Source organism: Schistocerca cancellata, chromosome 8 (genome assembly GCF_023864275.1).
Source record: "Schistocerca cancellata isolate TAMUIC-IGC-003103 chromosome 8, iqSchCanc2.1, whole genome shotgun sequence".
Lineage (NCBI taxonomy): Eukaryota > Metazoa > Arthropoda > Insecta > Orthoptera > Acrididae > Schistocerca > Schistocerca cancellata.
The window spans coordinates 305,889,477-305,905,978 of NC_064633.1; the positions used below are offsets into that span (position 1 = coordinate 305,889,477).

The following is a 16,502-nucleotide window of genomic DNA, read 5'->3' on the forward strand; positions in this document are numbered from 1 at the left end:
ATTACTTCAGGGCAATACAGAGAGATTTACATGGATGACATTATATTTAGTACTGTGACGTAATGATTTGTCTTTCCTTTTTTTAAAGCACTTCACAATTGGATAAAGCAGTTCAGAAACATTTCGCGGTATCTATATGTCACATATTTCCTACAACTGGACCACAACATTGCTAGCACCGACATACAAACTATCATATCTTTCTCGTTCCATTCTGGAGTGGTGTAAGATATTGATTGGAAAGTGAGTTCAACCCATTGTACTCTACACAGTCGCTTCCAAAGATTTTATGAAGATACACAGTGGCTTCGCAAAATTTTATGAAGAAGCACAGTCCGGAAAAATAATAAATGAATGTTTGAAAATATCAGAACGGAAATAAAAGGGTGAAGTTGACGAAGATAATATTACAAGCTTTTAACCAATTTCTGCGAACGAATGCTGTACATAGCTATCAGTAGCCCTTATTTTCTAGGTACATCTGGACTGGAGTTGCTGCTGGCTTCACAGCAAATGCTTACTGTAACGTGCTCAAATGATGTCCAGCCCGTCTCAGATCTACTGATAACATAAGGTGCAACGCATGTCCGAATGTCGTGTTCGAAAACTGCTTTAGCAATTACGATACCCTGTTAACCGTTGCACTGTATAAAAATTCCTACCTTCTGCCCAAATTTCGTTCAGTTTTTTCATTTCGTTGTAAGAACTTTCGACGTCTCTCGGAACGGATACATCGTTTAATTATAATTTTCCGAATACCGTCAATGGTTTTTAGGCAGAAGTGTCACTTCGTAATCCAATAAAACTTGTACTTGGAGACAGTGTTTTTGTAAGTAACCGACACTATTAGCACTAATACGTCACTGACCTTTATTAAATGTTTTATTGGTTTGTTCAATTTTATTTGAACGCATCTCTAATACTGCTAGTTGTTAAACTCCGACTTTGATCTTCTCTGTGTTCGCCGTACCGAAAACATAACAACATAGCTCACTCTTTAAAATCTGATATAATTTTCTCCCATTTTCTTACAGTCATCTCTATTTAGGTTTGTTAACAAGGTCGTCATACTTGAAGTTCCATTATCTAATTTTCTTTAAATGTTTGCAAAAAGAATTTCTGTTATGACGACATATGAAATGTTTCTGCGTGGTATGATGCCATTGACACTGATGTCCAAGATCACTAAACATACTTCTGACTTCTCATCGTGACTGTTTTTGAAGCACAGTGTCCTGGTATTACATTATCTTTCAAGTTTATTGTTAGTTGCAGCTTTTGCAGAACAGACGTCAATTAGTAGTAAGTTTTGGCCCCTCCTGAATTTTTCATTTCTCTGGTACCATCCGCCGTAGCCTACATGAAGCCATAAAGATGCACAGTAGTCTTATACGGGAGTGAGAGTACTTAATACTGACATAAAATTGAGAGAGGTGTTCTTCAACGTGAAATTTACAATGAGAAACCTAAAAGCATTAAATGGAGAAATTTAGAAGACATGGAGTTCAAGGAAACCGTTAAAAATATTAGAGTAAATGAAATATTTAACTGTTTAGGTGCTAGGTGTCGTAGGCGATGTACTTAGTCCATGAGTTAATCCATGAGAATCGTTACGAAAAACAGGATGAGTTACTGAAATAAGGACTTACAGTAAAAAAAAAAAAAGGATGAAGCTAGAAAGAGCAACAGAGGTGAAAATTAAAGATAACTGCAGACGAATACTGGGCCTCGAGAAAGAGATTGTGAAAGTATTTTGGTGCAATAGAATGAACAAATTCACATAAATTGATAAGTTCAAAGTGTGTGAAGTGTACGTCAAACTAGCTGAAAGAATGATAACGTGAATGTAAACGTTGTATTCCCCACCGCTTACCACTGAAAGGTAATTTACTGTTTAGTATCCTGCCGAGACAAAGTACTTTGGGGAGCGAAGTTTGTAAGTAATTGGCAGTGGCCCACTTTAGAGATTCATTGCCCTGTTCAGCTAAAGTGATTTAGGGGTTCCATCGAAAACGTAAATGAGGATGGCCAAGTGGAGATTTGTGTCCTGCGTCCTCAGTCTGCGGAAAGCTAGGCAGTCAATGTGTCACAGGCGCAGCACTCTGCCGCACAGCGACGAAAGTTAAGAGGAAGGGTAACTAATCCGCGAACGTGAGATTTTAATGTTCCGGCATAAGAGTGTCGACAGCAGTGCTGAGGAACAATAATTACGTTCTTAGAACATGTTTTTTTTTTAATAGAATGTAGCCAGTACACTGCCTCTAAGCACTTGAACATGAGAGATCTGCGGATAACGAGTTATATATCTTTTATACGCTGGGAAGAAGTACAGGTAAAGTATGTGCGTTGTTTTCAGGGGATTAGAGTACGATGGGTAATTTATGAGTGACTGTTTGCTGTGAGTTATTTTCATCCACACAAATATCGTAATATGATGGATACTGCAGATGATTTACTCTACCCGTCAAAAGCCTTTGATCATCCGCGATAAAAATTATATACGATATAAATAGACCATATACGATATAAATAGACCATTAAATATTTTTCTTTCTATATCATTAAGTACAACAGAATATGGTATATATTTTAGCCTTGTCAGGGTCTCCACCCATTACCTTCAGAACTGCTGCACGAAGTCTAAGCATCAGTCCGACACGTCTAATAACTATTACACATTTCTTCATCATTAGATGACCTCAGTGTTCTGGGCTCCCTTACAAATTCACTCTGTAAAAGTTCAATGGGATTGGCTCTGAGCACTATGGGACTCAACATATTAGGTCATAAGTCCCCTAGAACTTAGAACTACTTAAACCTAACTAACCTAAGGACATCACACACACCCATGCCCGAAGCAGGATTCGAACCTGCGACCGTAGCAGTCCCGCGGTTCCGGACTGCAGCGCCAGAACCGCACGGCCACCACGGCCGGCTCAATGGGATTTATGTCAGATGACTGACTTCACCCAATCACATTCTTCACATCCCCAAATTTCTATTGTCATACGCTCTGTACGATTCAGATGCGTATTTGGGATCATTGTCCTGCTATAGAACAAACCCACGACAATTTAATGCCCGCCGGTGTGGCCCAGCGGTTCTAGGCGCTTCAGTCTGGAACCGAGCGACCGCTACGGTCGCAGGTTCGAATCCTGTCTCGGGTATGGATGTGTGTGATGTCCTATGGTTAGTTAGGTTTAAGAAGTTCCTAGTTCTAGGGGACTGACGACCTCAGCTGTTAAGTCCCATAGTGCTCAGAGCAATTTAAACCATTTATTCGTCCTATTAGACCCTGTTTACGAAGGCGGCAATAATGTTGATACAGAGATTGGAGCTGATCGCTTACTATTCACCTCCATGCGAATTTCAGGTGTAGTGGTAGTTCTCTAACGTTTAATCTGTACACATATGAACTGACCTTTCCTGTACAAGCTACTCGGTGTCTGTCTTTCATATCGCGAAATATTTGCATTGGCAGCAGCTTGCTTGAAGCACTGCAATTTATACACCACTCTACGCCAACGTTTGTGGCTACTCTCCTAATAGAATAGCTGTTAAGATGCAGAGCTGTGATTACAGCACCTTTTTCCATTCCAGGTAATACGGTACGAGCAAGATCAGGTACACCAACACCCTGATAGAGGCACACAATGCACTGTAAACTAATGCAAATTGGTTGCTACGTAGAAAGCTGAACGAAAGAGATAGAATAGAGACGTCTTAGGTAATGGTACGCCAGATTTGTTGCGGATACTCATAAGTGCCACTCCATATGAAGAACCACTCAAATACATAAGAGAGGCGCTTGACCTTTACTTGTTTATACTTGTGCCATCTTAAAGGGGATCCGATAAAATATTCAAAAAGAAACAGCTGTTTCAACTACAAATCCATACTTGTGGTATGTGATCGAAAACGTTTGCTTGTTGTGTGTTTCGATATTGTTTCGAGATATGCGAGCATCGTTGTAGGGACGTAAAAGTAAGTGCAGCGAGCGATACGGTACCGTTGTAAGATATGGCGAATTCGGGAAGATGACGGTCCAAGTACCAGTCCAACCATCCGTATTTAGCTTTTTCGTGATTTCCTTAAATCACTTAAAGACATTTTGCGACATGGGTCCTTTTGAAATTCGTATATCCTTCACCATCGTTCCGCACTTCGAATTTCTGCACAATTTTTAATGACTTTGTCGTCCACCTAGAGATAAACCCTTGTCGTACTTCACATTTTTGTCGAGCACATAGAACAATACAGCTTCGCAGCAACACTGGAATGATTTAGCGTCGGTGACGTTATATAAAAACTAGTGACATACAAGGCACATCATCAGGCAGTCTTTTATTATTCTCGGGACATGGCTCTTGGGCCAAGAACCTTGGTGTAGTGGTTTTGATTGCATGTGTTGGGCCAAACTCATAGCGTCCTCCAATCTTAATACAGAAGGGTGGCATAGAAATGGCATATTGATGATATTACGCATGGATTCCATCAGTTCATGTATTAGTCCATGTCAACGAGAAGGGGGTGGAAGTTGTCTGTCGTACGTTGCATCATTTAGAGGATAGTGGGTGTTTTCCAGGAAGACGGAGGTATTCACTAACACCACAGGCTAGGAAGCGCAGCACGAGGATTCCAGGATTATGATATTGCCTGGAATGGCTGACGAAAGCAGGACATCACTAGTCCCCGCTACCTTTTGTTGCACATCAGCCGTCAGATAGTGCCCTAGCGTCGTCGAGAGAGCTCAGGTTGCAGTACCCTGCAAACTAGTGGTACCAACATAAGGAAGCATATGATGGAGTGCTACGCTGTGGCAGTGACCGGTGTACCAAGTGATGCACTAGCCAGTAGCAACATTATGCCGCACCTGTCTGTAGTGTGCGCGCCCAGAAGCGTGTAGAATATTTAGCATCGATTTTAATGTTAGTGGAGTATGGTCAAGATACGCAGCCAATGTATGTGTGACACAAAGCAAGTAAGAAATGTATCACGTGAAGTAACTGTAGCCATAGTTTTCTGAATATATAAATTTATCTAAGGGGACTCGGTAGTAAAAATAACGCCTCAATGTGACATTTTCCCCAGCGTTGGCAGTTACGGAGGTAGCCTATGTCTTGAGGGTGCGTTGTGGTACAGAGACAGAGCACACGGACAATCGAACAATTGTGGAAACTATGCTCTGTTCCTCTCTGCACCGAATGCAGCCTTTTGCTGGCACGCAGCTATAAGCAACCACATGATTCAGTGAATTAGCTGTCTGGCTCCACATCAGGGCACTCAGTCAAGTGGAATACAGTTCTATCCACCAATGAGTATCTATTTAGCATGGGGGCGTGACGTTCAACGCCTGCCTATTTGAAACGCTTCTGCAACACATTCTAAATCTAGTTCATATTTTATAAAACGTGCAAGTTTAGTTGCCTAGTGTGGGTCGTATTGGCCAAACTCTGTCACTGCACGTTTTGCTTAGCTTCTTACAAGAAGGAAAGAAACACCGCCCTGGCTGTAGAAAGATTTTTATTAAAACCATGACCGGCTTAAGGCCAATTTTGGTGCGTGCTCATGACTAAATTGGTGTGAATTCGATCGTAGTTTTAATAAAAAATTTGTTTAGGCCAGATTGATATTCTTGCTTTCTTATTAAAATGTGGACACACGGTTGCGGTTGCCCGCAACTGAAAACAGTTTTCCTTAGGTACTTAGGGAACTGCGATTGTGGCATCTCTGTTATAAGAATAACACATTTTCTTCACTTTATTGCATTCGTTAAAAGCGTTTATATCTTCGAAGGAGACAGCTTAACAGCAGTGAACATGTAATTCTAAAACGCGAATAGCTCGGCTATTTAACAGTACTTCCTCATTTCACTTTCTAATTTCTCGTTCGTATGCTAAACCACAACAGATAATTAAGCGGTTTCTCTGTAGCCTTAGGTGAGTGGTGGATGGAGTTGGGGGTATGGAGGAGCGTAGTTGAAGGAGTGAGAATGAGCATTGACCGTTGTGCTGGAGGAATGGGCTGAATAAATAGGCGAAATGATGATAATGAGTATTAATTATTAAGAAAAAGCGGTAACTGTCAAAAGTAAAAATCTCAGTTAGTAAGTTTTTCATGACACAGTAACACCTCACTTTAATATAGCATATCAGTAATGTCGAATAAAAGCGATTTTAACAAGGAGAACAACCATCTCCTAGATCCTAAGAAACTGGATTACATTTCAGAGAGTGACATGACTACTGGAGTTGAACAGTCGTTGCTCAGACATGGTCCTAACAATTCTTCCATCCCGCGTCAGTTCTAGTATTATAATTCATTGTGGAGCTAACGATAACTGTTCTAACACTAGCGAATCAAACATCATTGTCACGTCTCTTTATACAATTAACTAACGATTATTTTTCAAGAATACGAGGTTCCGCCAGAGAACTTCACGGACGTCTGGACCATTAACAGTGCAGAATAAATACAATCTTCGTTAATCTACGTACGTCATTCATGTGGTAGTTTCTCTCTCACGTAACGAAACTCATCGTTGCTTTGTTGTTGTTGTTGTGGTCTTCAGTCCTGAGACTGGTTTGATGCAGCTCTCCATGCTACTCTATCCTGTGCAAGCTTCTTCATCTCCCAGTATCTGCTGCAAACTACATCCTTCTGAATCTGCTTAGTGTATTCATCTCTTGGTCTACCTCTACAATTTGTACCCTCCACACTGCCCTCCAATGCTAAATTTGTGGTCCCTTGATGCCTCAGAACATGTCCTACCAACCGATCCCTTCTTCTAGTCAAATTGTGCCACAAAATTCTCCTCTCCCCAATCCTATTCAATACCTCCTCATTAGTTACGTATTCTACCAACCTTATCTTCAGCATTCTTCTGTAGCACCACATTTCGAAAGCTTCTATTCTCTTCTTGTCCAAACTAGTTATCGCCCATGTTTCACTTCCATACATGGCTACACTCCATACAAATACTTTCAGAAACGACTTCCTGACATTTAAATCTATACTCGATGTTAACAAATTCCTCTTCTTGAGAAACGCTTTCCTTGCCATTGCCAGTCTACATTTGATATCCTCTCTACTTCGACCATCATCGGTTATTTTACTCCCTAAATAGCAAAACTCCTTTACTACTTTAAGTGTCTCATTTCCTAATCTAATTCCCTCAGCATCACCCGACTTAATTTGACTACATTCCATTATCCTCGTTTTGCTTTTGTTGATGTTCATCTTATATCCTCCTTTCAAGACACTGTCCATTCCGTTCAACTGCTCTTCCAAGTCCTTTGCTGTCTCTGACAGAATTACAATGTCATCGGCGAACCTCAAAGTTTTTACTTCTTCTCCATCAATTTTAATACCTACTCTGAATTTTTCCTTTGTTTCCTTTACTGCTTGCTCAATATACAGATTGAATAACATCGGAGAGAGGCTACAACCCTGTCTTACTCCTTTCCCAACCACTGCTTCCCTTTCATGCCCCTCGACTCTTATAACTGCCATCTGGTTTCTGTACAAACTGTAAATAGCCTTTCGCTCCCTGTATTTTACCCCTGCCACCTTCAGAATTTGAAAGAGAGTATTCCAGTTAACATTGTCAAAAGCTTTCTCTAAGTCTACAAATGCTAGAAACGTAGGTTTGCCTTTTCTTAATCTTTCTTCTAAGATAAGTCGTAAGGTCAGTATTGGCTCACGTGTTCCAACATTTCTACGGAATCCAAACTGATCTTCCCCGAGGTCGGCTTCTACCAGTTTTTCCATTCGTCTGTAAAGAATTCGCGTTAGTATTTTGCAGCTGTGACTTATTATACTGATAGTTCGGTAATTTTCACATCTGTCAACACCTGCTTTCTTTGGGATTGGAATTATTATATTCTTCTTGAAGTCTGAGGGTATTTCGCCTGTCTCATACATCCTGCTCACCAGATGGTGGAGTTTTGTCATGACTGGCTCTCCCGAGGCCATCAGTAATTCAAATGGAATGTTGTCTACTCCCGGGGCCTTGTTTCGACTCAGGTCTTTCAGTGCTCTGTCAAACTCTTCACGCAGTAACTTATCTCCCATTTCGTCTTCATCTACATCCTCTTCCATTTCCATAATATTGTCCTCAAGTACATCGCCCTTGTGTAAACCCTCTGTATACTCCTTCCACCTTTCTGCCTTCCCTTCTTTGCTTAGAACTGGGTTGCCATCTGAGCTCTTGATATTCATACAAGTGGTTCTCTTCTCTCCAAAGGTCTCTTTAATTTTCCTGTAGGCAGTATCTATCTTACCCCTAGTGAGACAAGCCTCTACATCCTTACATTTGTCCTCTAGCCATCCCTGCTTAGCCATTTTGCACTTCCTGTCGGTATCATTTTTGAGACGTTTGTATTCCTTTTTGCCTGCTTCATTTACTGCATTTTTATATTTTCTCCTTTCATCAATTAAATTCAATATTTCTTCTGTTACCCAAGGATTTCTATTAGCCCTCGTCTTTTTACCTACTTGATCCTCTGCTGCCTTCACTACTTCATCCCTCAGAGCTACCCATTCTTCTTCTACTGTATTTCTTTCCCCCATTCCTGTCAATTGTTCCCTTATGCTCTCCCTGAAACTCTGTACAACCTCTGGTTCTTTCAGTTTATCCAGGTCCCATCTCCTTAAATTCCCACCTTTTTGCAGTTTCTTCAGTTTCAATCTGCAGTTCATAACCAATAGATTGTGGTCAGAATCCACATCTGCCCCAGGAAATGTCTTACAATTTAAAACCTGGTTCCTAAATCTCTGTCTTACCATTATATAATCTATCTGATACCTTTTAGTATCTCCAGGATTCTTCCAGGTATACAAACTTCTTTTATGATTCTTGAACCAAGTGTTGGCTATGATTAAGTTATGCTCTATGCAAAATTCTACAAGGCGGCTTCCTCTTTCATTCCTTCCCCCCAATCCATATTCACCTACTATGTTTCCTTCCCTCCCTTTTCCTACTGACGAATTCCAGTCACCCATGACTATTAAATTTTCGTCTCCCTTCACTACCTGAATAATTTCTTTTATCTCGTCATACATTTCATCTATTTCTTCATCATCTGCAGAGGTAGTTGGCATATAAACTTGTACTACTGTAGTAGTCATGGGCTTTGTGTCTATCTTGGCCACAATAATGCGTTCACTATGCTGTTTGTAGTAGCTAACCCGCACTCCTATTTTTTTATTCATTATTAAACCTACTCCTGCATTACCCCTATTTGATTTTGTATTTATAACCCTGTAATCACCTGACCAAAAGTCTTGTTCCTCCTGCCACCGAACTTCACTAATTCCCACAATATCTAACTTTAACCTATCCATTTCCCTTATTAAATTTTCTAACCTACCTGCCCGATTAAGAGATCTGACATTCCACGCTCCGATCCGTAGAACGCCAGTTTTCTTTCTCCTGATAACGACGTCCTCCTGAGTAGTCCCCGCCCGGAGATCCGAATGGGGGACTATTTTACCTCCGGAATATTTTACCCAAGAGGACGGAATCATCATTTAATCATACAGTAGAGCTGCATGTCCTCGTGAAAAATTACGGCTGTAGTTTCACCTTGCTTTCAGCCGTTCGCAGTACCAGCACAGCAAGGCCGTTTTGGTTAATGTTACAAGGCCAGATCAGTCAATCATCCAGACTGTTGCCCCTGCAACTACTGAAAAGGCTGCTGCCCCTCTTCAGGAACCACACGTTTGTCTGGCCTCTCAACAGATACCCCTCCGTTGTGGTTGCACCTACGGTACGGCCATCTGTATCGCTGAGGCACGCAAGCCTCCCCACAAACGGCAAGGTCCATGGTTCATGGGGGGGACCGTTGCTTTATATTTCATGAATAACCAAGCCGCCTAGCGCTGTGATATGGTACGGACACGCAACTGTTTATGCAACGACTTAATGAGGAAGATCCAGAATCGTAACGTGCACTGGGCACATTTTCGCTAGGAAATGGTCGCTATGATGTCTGAAGTTTATACGGCTTCCTCACCGCGATGGTACGCGTTAGCCGTGGGTTTCGCTGGATGGCTAATACTGCAAGGGCACGACGGAATAGCGTCATATACGAACGCGTACGACGAGTACACATATCGCGTGAAGGATATGGCCATCTCGCTCCCTTGCCTTAAAACAATAGAACACAAGAGACTACCACACACAAAACGCGCCATTACAGCCTCATGGCCGTTTATGAGGTGTAACTTCTATTAGCACCCTTCGCCAAGTGTGAAACTGTTGTCAGAGTGCCCCTTAGTGCACGACCTATCGGCGTGATTCATGCGCTTAACGATGTCGTACGTTACGAACGTCAGTGTGCGTTCCACGTTCCGGGCGCTAGTCGTAGATTAAAAATTACGTTGTCACGGAAAATTACTGTGATATAACATTAGGTGTTGTGTTTAAAATGGAAGCATACTACAAAATAAACTGCACTGTCGCTTCAGTTATTGTTTGCCCAAATACTTGCAAATCTGTAATAGTATCTCCTTTGTCTGACAAAGTAACAACAGGAACTGATCTTGAACGCTTTTCAGCTAGAACAACGACTGGTCGGCTATTTAACTGAAGGTCTGACTCATCCATGATAAATATTCTCCCAAGTTTATTGAGCAAATAATTTTCACCTTTTAGGGTTGCAAGTAAAGTGAAATATTCCTTGATTTCCATCACGATTCATTCCTGACTCTGGTGAAAGATACGCCTTCAGGTTTTCGCCCACTTTGATCTGAATGTCGAAATAAGGACAGTAGTAACCAATCGTAACATGTTTTTCCTTGTTGTTAGTAAATTTATGTTTTAGACCAAGCTGCACAGCAAAATCAATATCTACATTTCGTACACGGTCCCTGGTTAAGGGAAAACCATGGGCTTGTAGTGTTTTTTTACGTGGTGGACAAGTCGTAACCCATTAACTGAACCCAAATAAGAACTAAGATTAATTGGAATTTTGGAATAACAGCTGGTCTTTAACTTTCTCTCAACAGTTTCCTTGGAAATACTAAACTCCTTGGAAGCTTTTCTCACAGAATAACCATTGTTGTTTACTTTATTCACATCATTTTTAAGGTCTTAGTTTTTCCATGATCTCCTTAAGGAATGTACTTATTCGTCATCTGTAAAAAGACAACGATTACATCAAAATTCATTATATAACAAGTTTATAGGATGGCCGTCTGTCCCGATGATGGTGCGGACGTCTCTCTCGATCGTCCGGGATCGGTGGCCATAGCGTGTCATCAAACATGATGGTCACAAACTCAAAAAAATCCGACGAACTGCTGTGCAACTCTAAAACTAAAGTTTGCTTCTCTTCTCACATCCTAAGTTACGTTTAAATCGAAAGATGATGACTAGACCGCAGATTGCTTGCTCGTAAAAAGTGCAGTTTAGGCGCCTAAAATAGGCTCTTTCAGCACGTCATTTAGGCTATATGAAACATAGAATAGGTCCTAAAAAGGTTGTATAGAAAAACTGAACATAATGTAAAAGACACTATTAATATATTAGTGTATTAATATTCATTAAAAACACGGAAAATGAAAATACGCACAGTTGCGCAGCACAGAAAACATTACACTACTTCAGTGTTCAAACTAATCCCAAACCTTTTTATTTCTTCCAAGATAAAAATCCAGTATAAAACACATATACCCATATGCTGAAATACGTTAATATGTAATTTAATCAACGTCGGATAAAGCGATAGTTTCGAACATTAAGATCACAGTTGGCTTCACAGTAAATAACTGAAACATTTTCTCCGTTTTCCGTAGAAATCCTATGACACTTGTCAGTCAGTATTAATTTATATGCCTAAAAGGAACGGATGTGACAGGAACGTATCGGTACTTCACTTTCGTCACATGTTATATCGGAATTCTTCACTACTTTTCTTCTTAACTTCTTCCAGTATGTTCTCGTACATAGGTCTCTCTGACCATTCTACTGCGAGATGGTACTTTCCGTAAATGTGTGATAGGCTCAACGTAAGTCAAGTACCGCAGGATTGATTGCTCTTTGCTGACGTTACAGGGGCGGCATCCCACTTACGATATTCAGTTACCTTCTTCACTGTTGGGAGATTCTTACTGTAGAATTCCACTGCAGCTAACCAAGTGCCCCAGTCGGTAACAACAGGTTCAGGTGGCAAGGGGACATACGAAAGTTGTTCGTTGAATACCTGATCCTTTGTGGTGACAGAACAAAAAGTTTCATTCCGAGGAGATTAATTATTTACCTTAGGGAATTCTGGCCTTACTTACTCTTATACAGAGTTGATACCAATGCTGCACGAGTTACATGTAGCGTCAAAACTTACAGAACACTTGAAACTATCGAAGCGCTGCAACCGTACGCGCCGCTACGTCAGTGAAGGACAGATGCACGTCATTTTCATCCACGCCATTTGAATATAGCACTTTGAGTCCATTGTTGAGTAAGTAGGCAGTTGTTTGTTTGTTAGCCTTTAGAAGATGTCCTGAACAAATCAAACATCTGTGTCCAAATTGCCAAAGATCAGATTTGCAATGTACTTCCGAGCGGTCTAAGGCGTTGCAGTCATGGACTCTGCAGCTGGTCCAGGCGCAGGTTCGAGTCCTCCATCGGGCATGGGTGTATGTGTTTGTCCTTACGATAATTTAGGTAGAGTAGTGTGTAAGCTTATGGACTGATGACCTTAGCAGTTACGTCCCATAAGATTTCACACACATTTGAACATTTTTTTGCATTATACTTGCCACGATTTTCAATAGTTTCGTCAACAGCGATCCGTAAGTAAGACTCCCCGAATCGTCTCGGAGTCTGTGCAGTACAAGTTGAGTTCACACAATTTTTCGCAACGTTGACTCTGCAGAAATAAACTGATGGCAGCATTTCTCAACAACGTTTTCGAAAAGGGAAATTAGCTGCCAGAATAGAATGACACAGGTCACTGCTGTACTGGTTCTTTTGGTTGATTCATCAGATGTCTTTATTAAGAGCATTTGCTCCAGTTTTGATTTTCTTAAAACGTTTTCCTTATGTAGAGCTCCATCTACATACAGATTTAAGTGGGACTTCCCATCACTAGAAAATTAATACACGAAAGAAACAAGATGCTATACTGAAGTGTATATAAAAAGTATTTTTTGTTGTTCCCTAACAACACCAAACGCTTTTGTAATTCAAATATTGCCCTCAGAACTCCTACCTTCGATTCTTGTAAGGAATTACAGTCTTTTGAAAGTAAAATAATTTTATGTTACCTTAAATAAATATGTACCTTTTAAGATTTAAAGCTAAAATAGGCAAAAGAACGTGTTAACGCTGAAATTGGCTTTTTTACGTGCTATAAAATTAACAGTTTCGAGTTTAATTTGTCGTGAAATGTTTATGTTCATGTTTATTTACAAATAGAAACACAGCAAAAAAACAGGTTTTGACCTAAGGGCCCGCGGTCTAGTCATGAAATATTACATAATTTCATTGTACACTGAAAATTAAATCATGGAAATAACATACTTCTAACTGAAATAAAGAGTCATTAATTGCAAAAACAGGTACACTTCACATTTCTTCATTACCGCGCCATCTAGCAGGACGGAAAACAATTGTTTCAGTAAACCGTACATATTTTTGGTGTACAAACCGAACATACAGCACAAGTGGGTTCCTATTTGGAAATGCAACGTTGAACCCTCCCGCGCTGGAGGAGCGGTTAGGACGTGGTATGTTCTGTATTCTGCACACACATATGTCAGCTTGGAGCAGTAATTTTGTACAATTTCATACAACTATATGTACAAGTGAATATCTCTAAAACACCGAATCGTAAAAAATTACAGCTCTAAGCTGACATCTGTCTGTGCAGAATAGACCACGTCCTAACCGCCTCTCCAGCGTGGGCGGGGTCAACGCTGCATTTTGAAATGTGTCTGTCGCCTGAATGTCGTCACTCTCATTTCTTTTGATTTTTTCTTGCATGTATCTGTAATTTCATTTTCTCATTGACTAGATGGAATCAGACTGGAAAAATACCACTCATAACATTTTTCATACGATGGCAGTGTACGAATATCGTCGGTTTGTTTCCCGATACAAAAGAAATGATTTTTCAAATGGACATTTACTTTCCCATTCGATAGAGTGGTCCCAAATTAGTCTATTGCACTAGTGCAATCTTCGTCATAGCGACTTGTATTAAGAGAGTCACTGAAACTGGAGAAATAAAAGAGCAGCGACTGACTAGCCCTGCTGTATGGCTGTAGCAATCAGCGTGGGCCACACTGCTACAGTACCTCGTGTTTTACTCTCTTGTAAACACATATCGCTATAACGAAATCGCACTAGACTAATGTGGGACCTCACCACTGTATGGGAACCTAAAATTCTGCTCTATAAATATTTTGTTTGTAAATGGAAGGAAACCGCTGCTTTCCGTCGACTCAGGGCACCGCATGAAAGACATAATCAGCAAAAATTTGTTTGGGATGACTCCAGCTACACATTAAGAAAACGAAGTTGCAAAAATCTGCTGAGAAAATGTGCCTAAACACTCTTAGGAGGGATACGCATCATATTAGATCTCAAAAATTTATTGTCCAAGACGATTAGTCCATAGAATTTGATGCACTAAACTTTAAACTTACAATAATCGACTAGCTAGACATTTTCGTATTAATGTGTAAATTATTCTATTTCTGTTGTCCTACCAGCTTCACTTATTAGTAGCTATCTCTAGGACGAGGACTGCACTAGTATAAATTAGGAGCAGGGTATCTACTTGGGCACACAGAAGTCCATTTTAAAAATCATTTCATCTGTGGCGGGAAACAAACCGACGACGGCTGTTGATACGGCCATCGTATGAAAAACGTGATCAGCAGTATTTTTCCGCTCTGATTCCAATTAGTCATGGATTGCGCCAAGAGAATCATGATCATTGTTGACGCATGCTTTGTATTAAACTGCTTCATTAACAGAAAGTATTGTTACCTCTGAGAGGTGGAAGACTCAAAGGACTTCGAGAATTCCGTAAGAAAAGGTGAGCAATTTTACCGGCCATTGTAATTTGGTCGCACTTGTTTGATGATGACAAAGGCGGGTGTTTTAACTAATTTTAAGCTAATAAAACTGATATAATATGTTTGACATAACAAACGAGATATTACAATTGCTATCTGTTCACAAGATCTCGACAATTCACTCCTTCATTTTAATATTCTTTAAATCTCACTTACAGTTAGTGCTTTAGGTACATGTAGAAACGTGAGCAATCATTTTTAAACACAGAATTACAGTGAAACTTAAAGGAAATTAATATCTGTGTTTCATTGCTACCATATGCTTTATGTTTAATAGTGGTTCCGAAATAAAAGTTATCCGACACGTTACGAGCATGTTTTTCTCACCATCACGTATGTTAACGCAATATATGAGTATTACATAATAGTAAAACTACTCAATTAAAAAACTATGAAAATTTGGAGTTAATGAGAAAGTAACGTCAATTGATGGCTACTACTGTTGCGGTTTAGAGCCCAGAACACTTCATCTCGTTGTTTGTGGAATTGCGCAACACAACGACAAACAACGAGATTCAGCTTTGTGTAGAAGTTAGCGTCTCACCATAATATTTTTAGAAATATGCGCATTTTAACTGAATGTGCTAAGATTGCTCTTTCTCGGGAAGTATGGCGGAATTGCTGATGGCGAAAAAATCCCAGAAAAGTTATAACATGACAGCGTCACTAACGATCAAATAGTTTTTTGGAGTAGTTTATACATTTGAAATGTCGTTGATTACATGTGACAATTTCAACTATGAACTGTCTGTCTTTTCTACAGTTTCAAGACTAGCGACGGCTTGGTGCGCCAAGAGGAGTCAGTCCTGAAAAACCCAGGTACCAAAGACGAAGCGATCCAGATGCGTGGAATCATCGCGTGGAAGGACGAAAACGGCAGAGAGTACAAAATCTCCTACGTAGCGGACGAGAACGGCTTCCATCCCGAGTATAACCTATGATTTATTGTGGACCTGACTGGAGTGACAAAACGAATAGAGGCGGTGCCCTCAGTTCTCTTGCTGTATACTGTCATGCAGTCAGTTTCTTTTTTCTTGTGACGAGTTACCTTATAGAAACCATATTACATTATGTTGCTATTTATCTTCTGATCGTATTTGTTAGAGCATAGTAAAACTGACGTGATGTGATCGCCGGTGTGTGAAAATACACATTAGTGGATACATTAAAGTAAAAACAGCAACCAGCCCCTGCCAATAACGTTATTTATTTACATGAGTACTTAGCGGAGTGAAAATACAAGTTAATTGGTCGAATAAAGTAAAATCTCTATCCGGCACTGTTAATAATATTATTTATTAATAATATCACTTATTTACAACAAATGGCGCAGTTACCGGTTTCGTACCAACACGTTTATCATCAGTCAGCTGTTCACATTGTAAGTCGTAATCCTTCTATGTAAGCATCCGTGT

General features: G+C 40.2%; 1 protein-coding gene across 1 annotated transcript in view; it reads left to right on the forward strand.

Annotated features, from left to right (window-relative positions):
- The window catches only part of LOC126094862 (endocuticle structural protein SgAbd-6-like), a 31,864-nt gene extending 15,709 nt beyond the window's left edge, over nucleotides 1-16,155 (forward strand). The window contains exon 3 of the mRNA XM_049909491.1: nucleotides 15,851-16,155. Coding sequence (XP_049765448.1) covers nucleotides 15,851-16,028 — 178 coding nt within the window. The 3' untranslated portion in view covers nucleotides 16,029-16,155. The remainder of the gene's footprint in view (nucleotides 1-15,850) is intronic.
- Nucleotides 16,156-16,502: the final 347 nt, after the last annotated feature.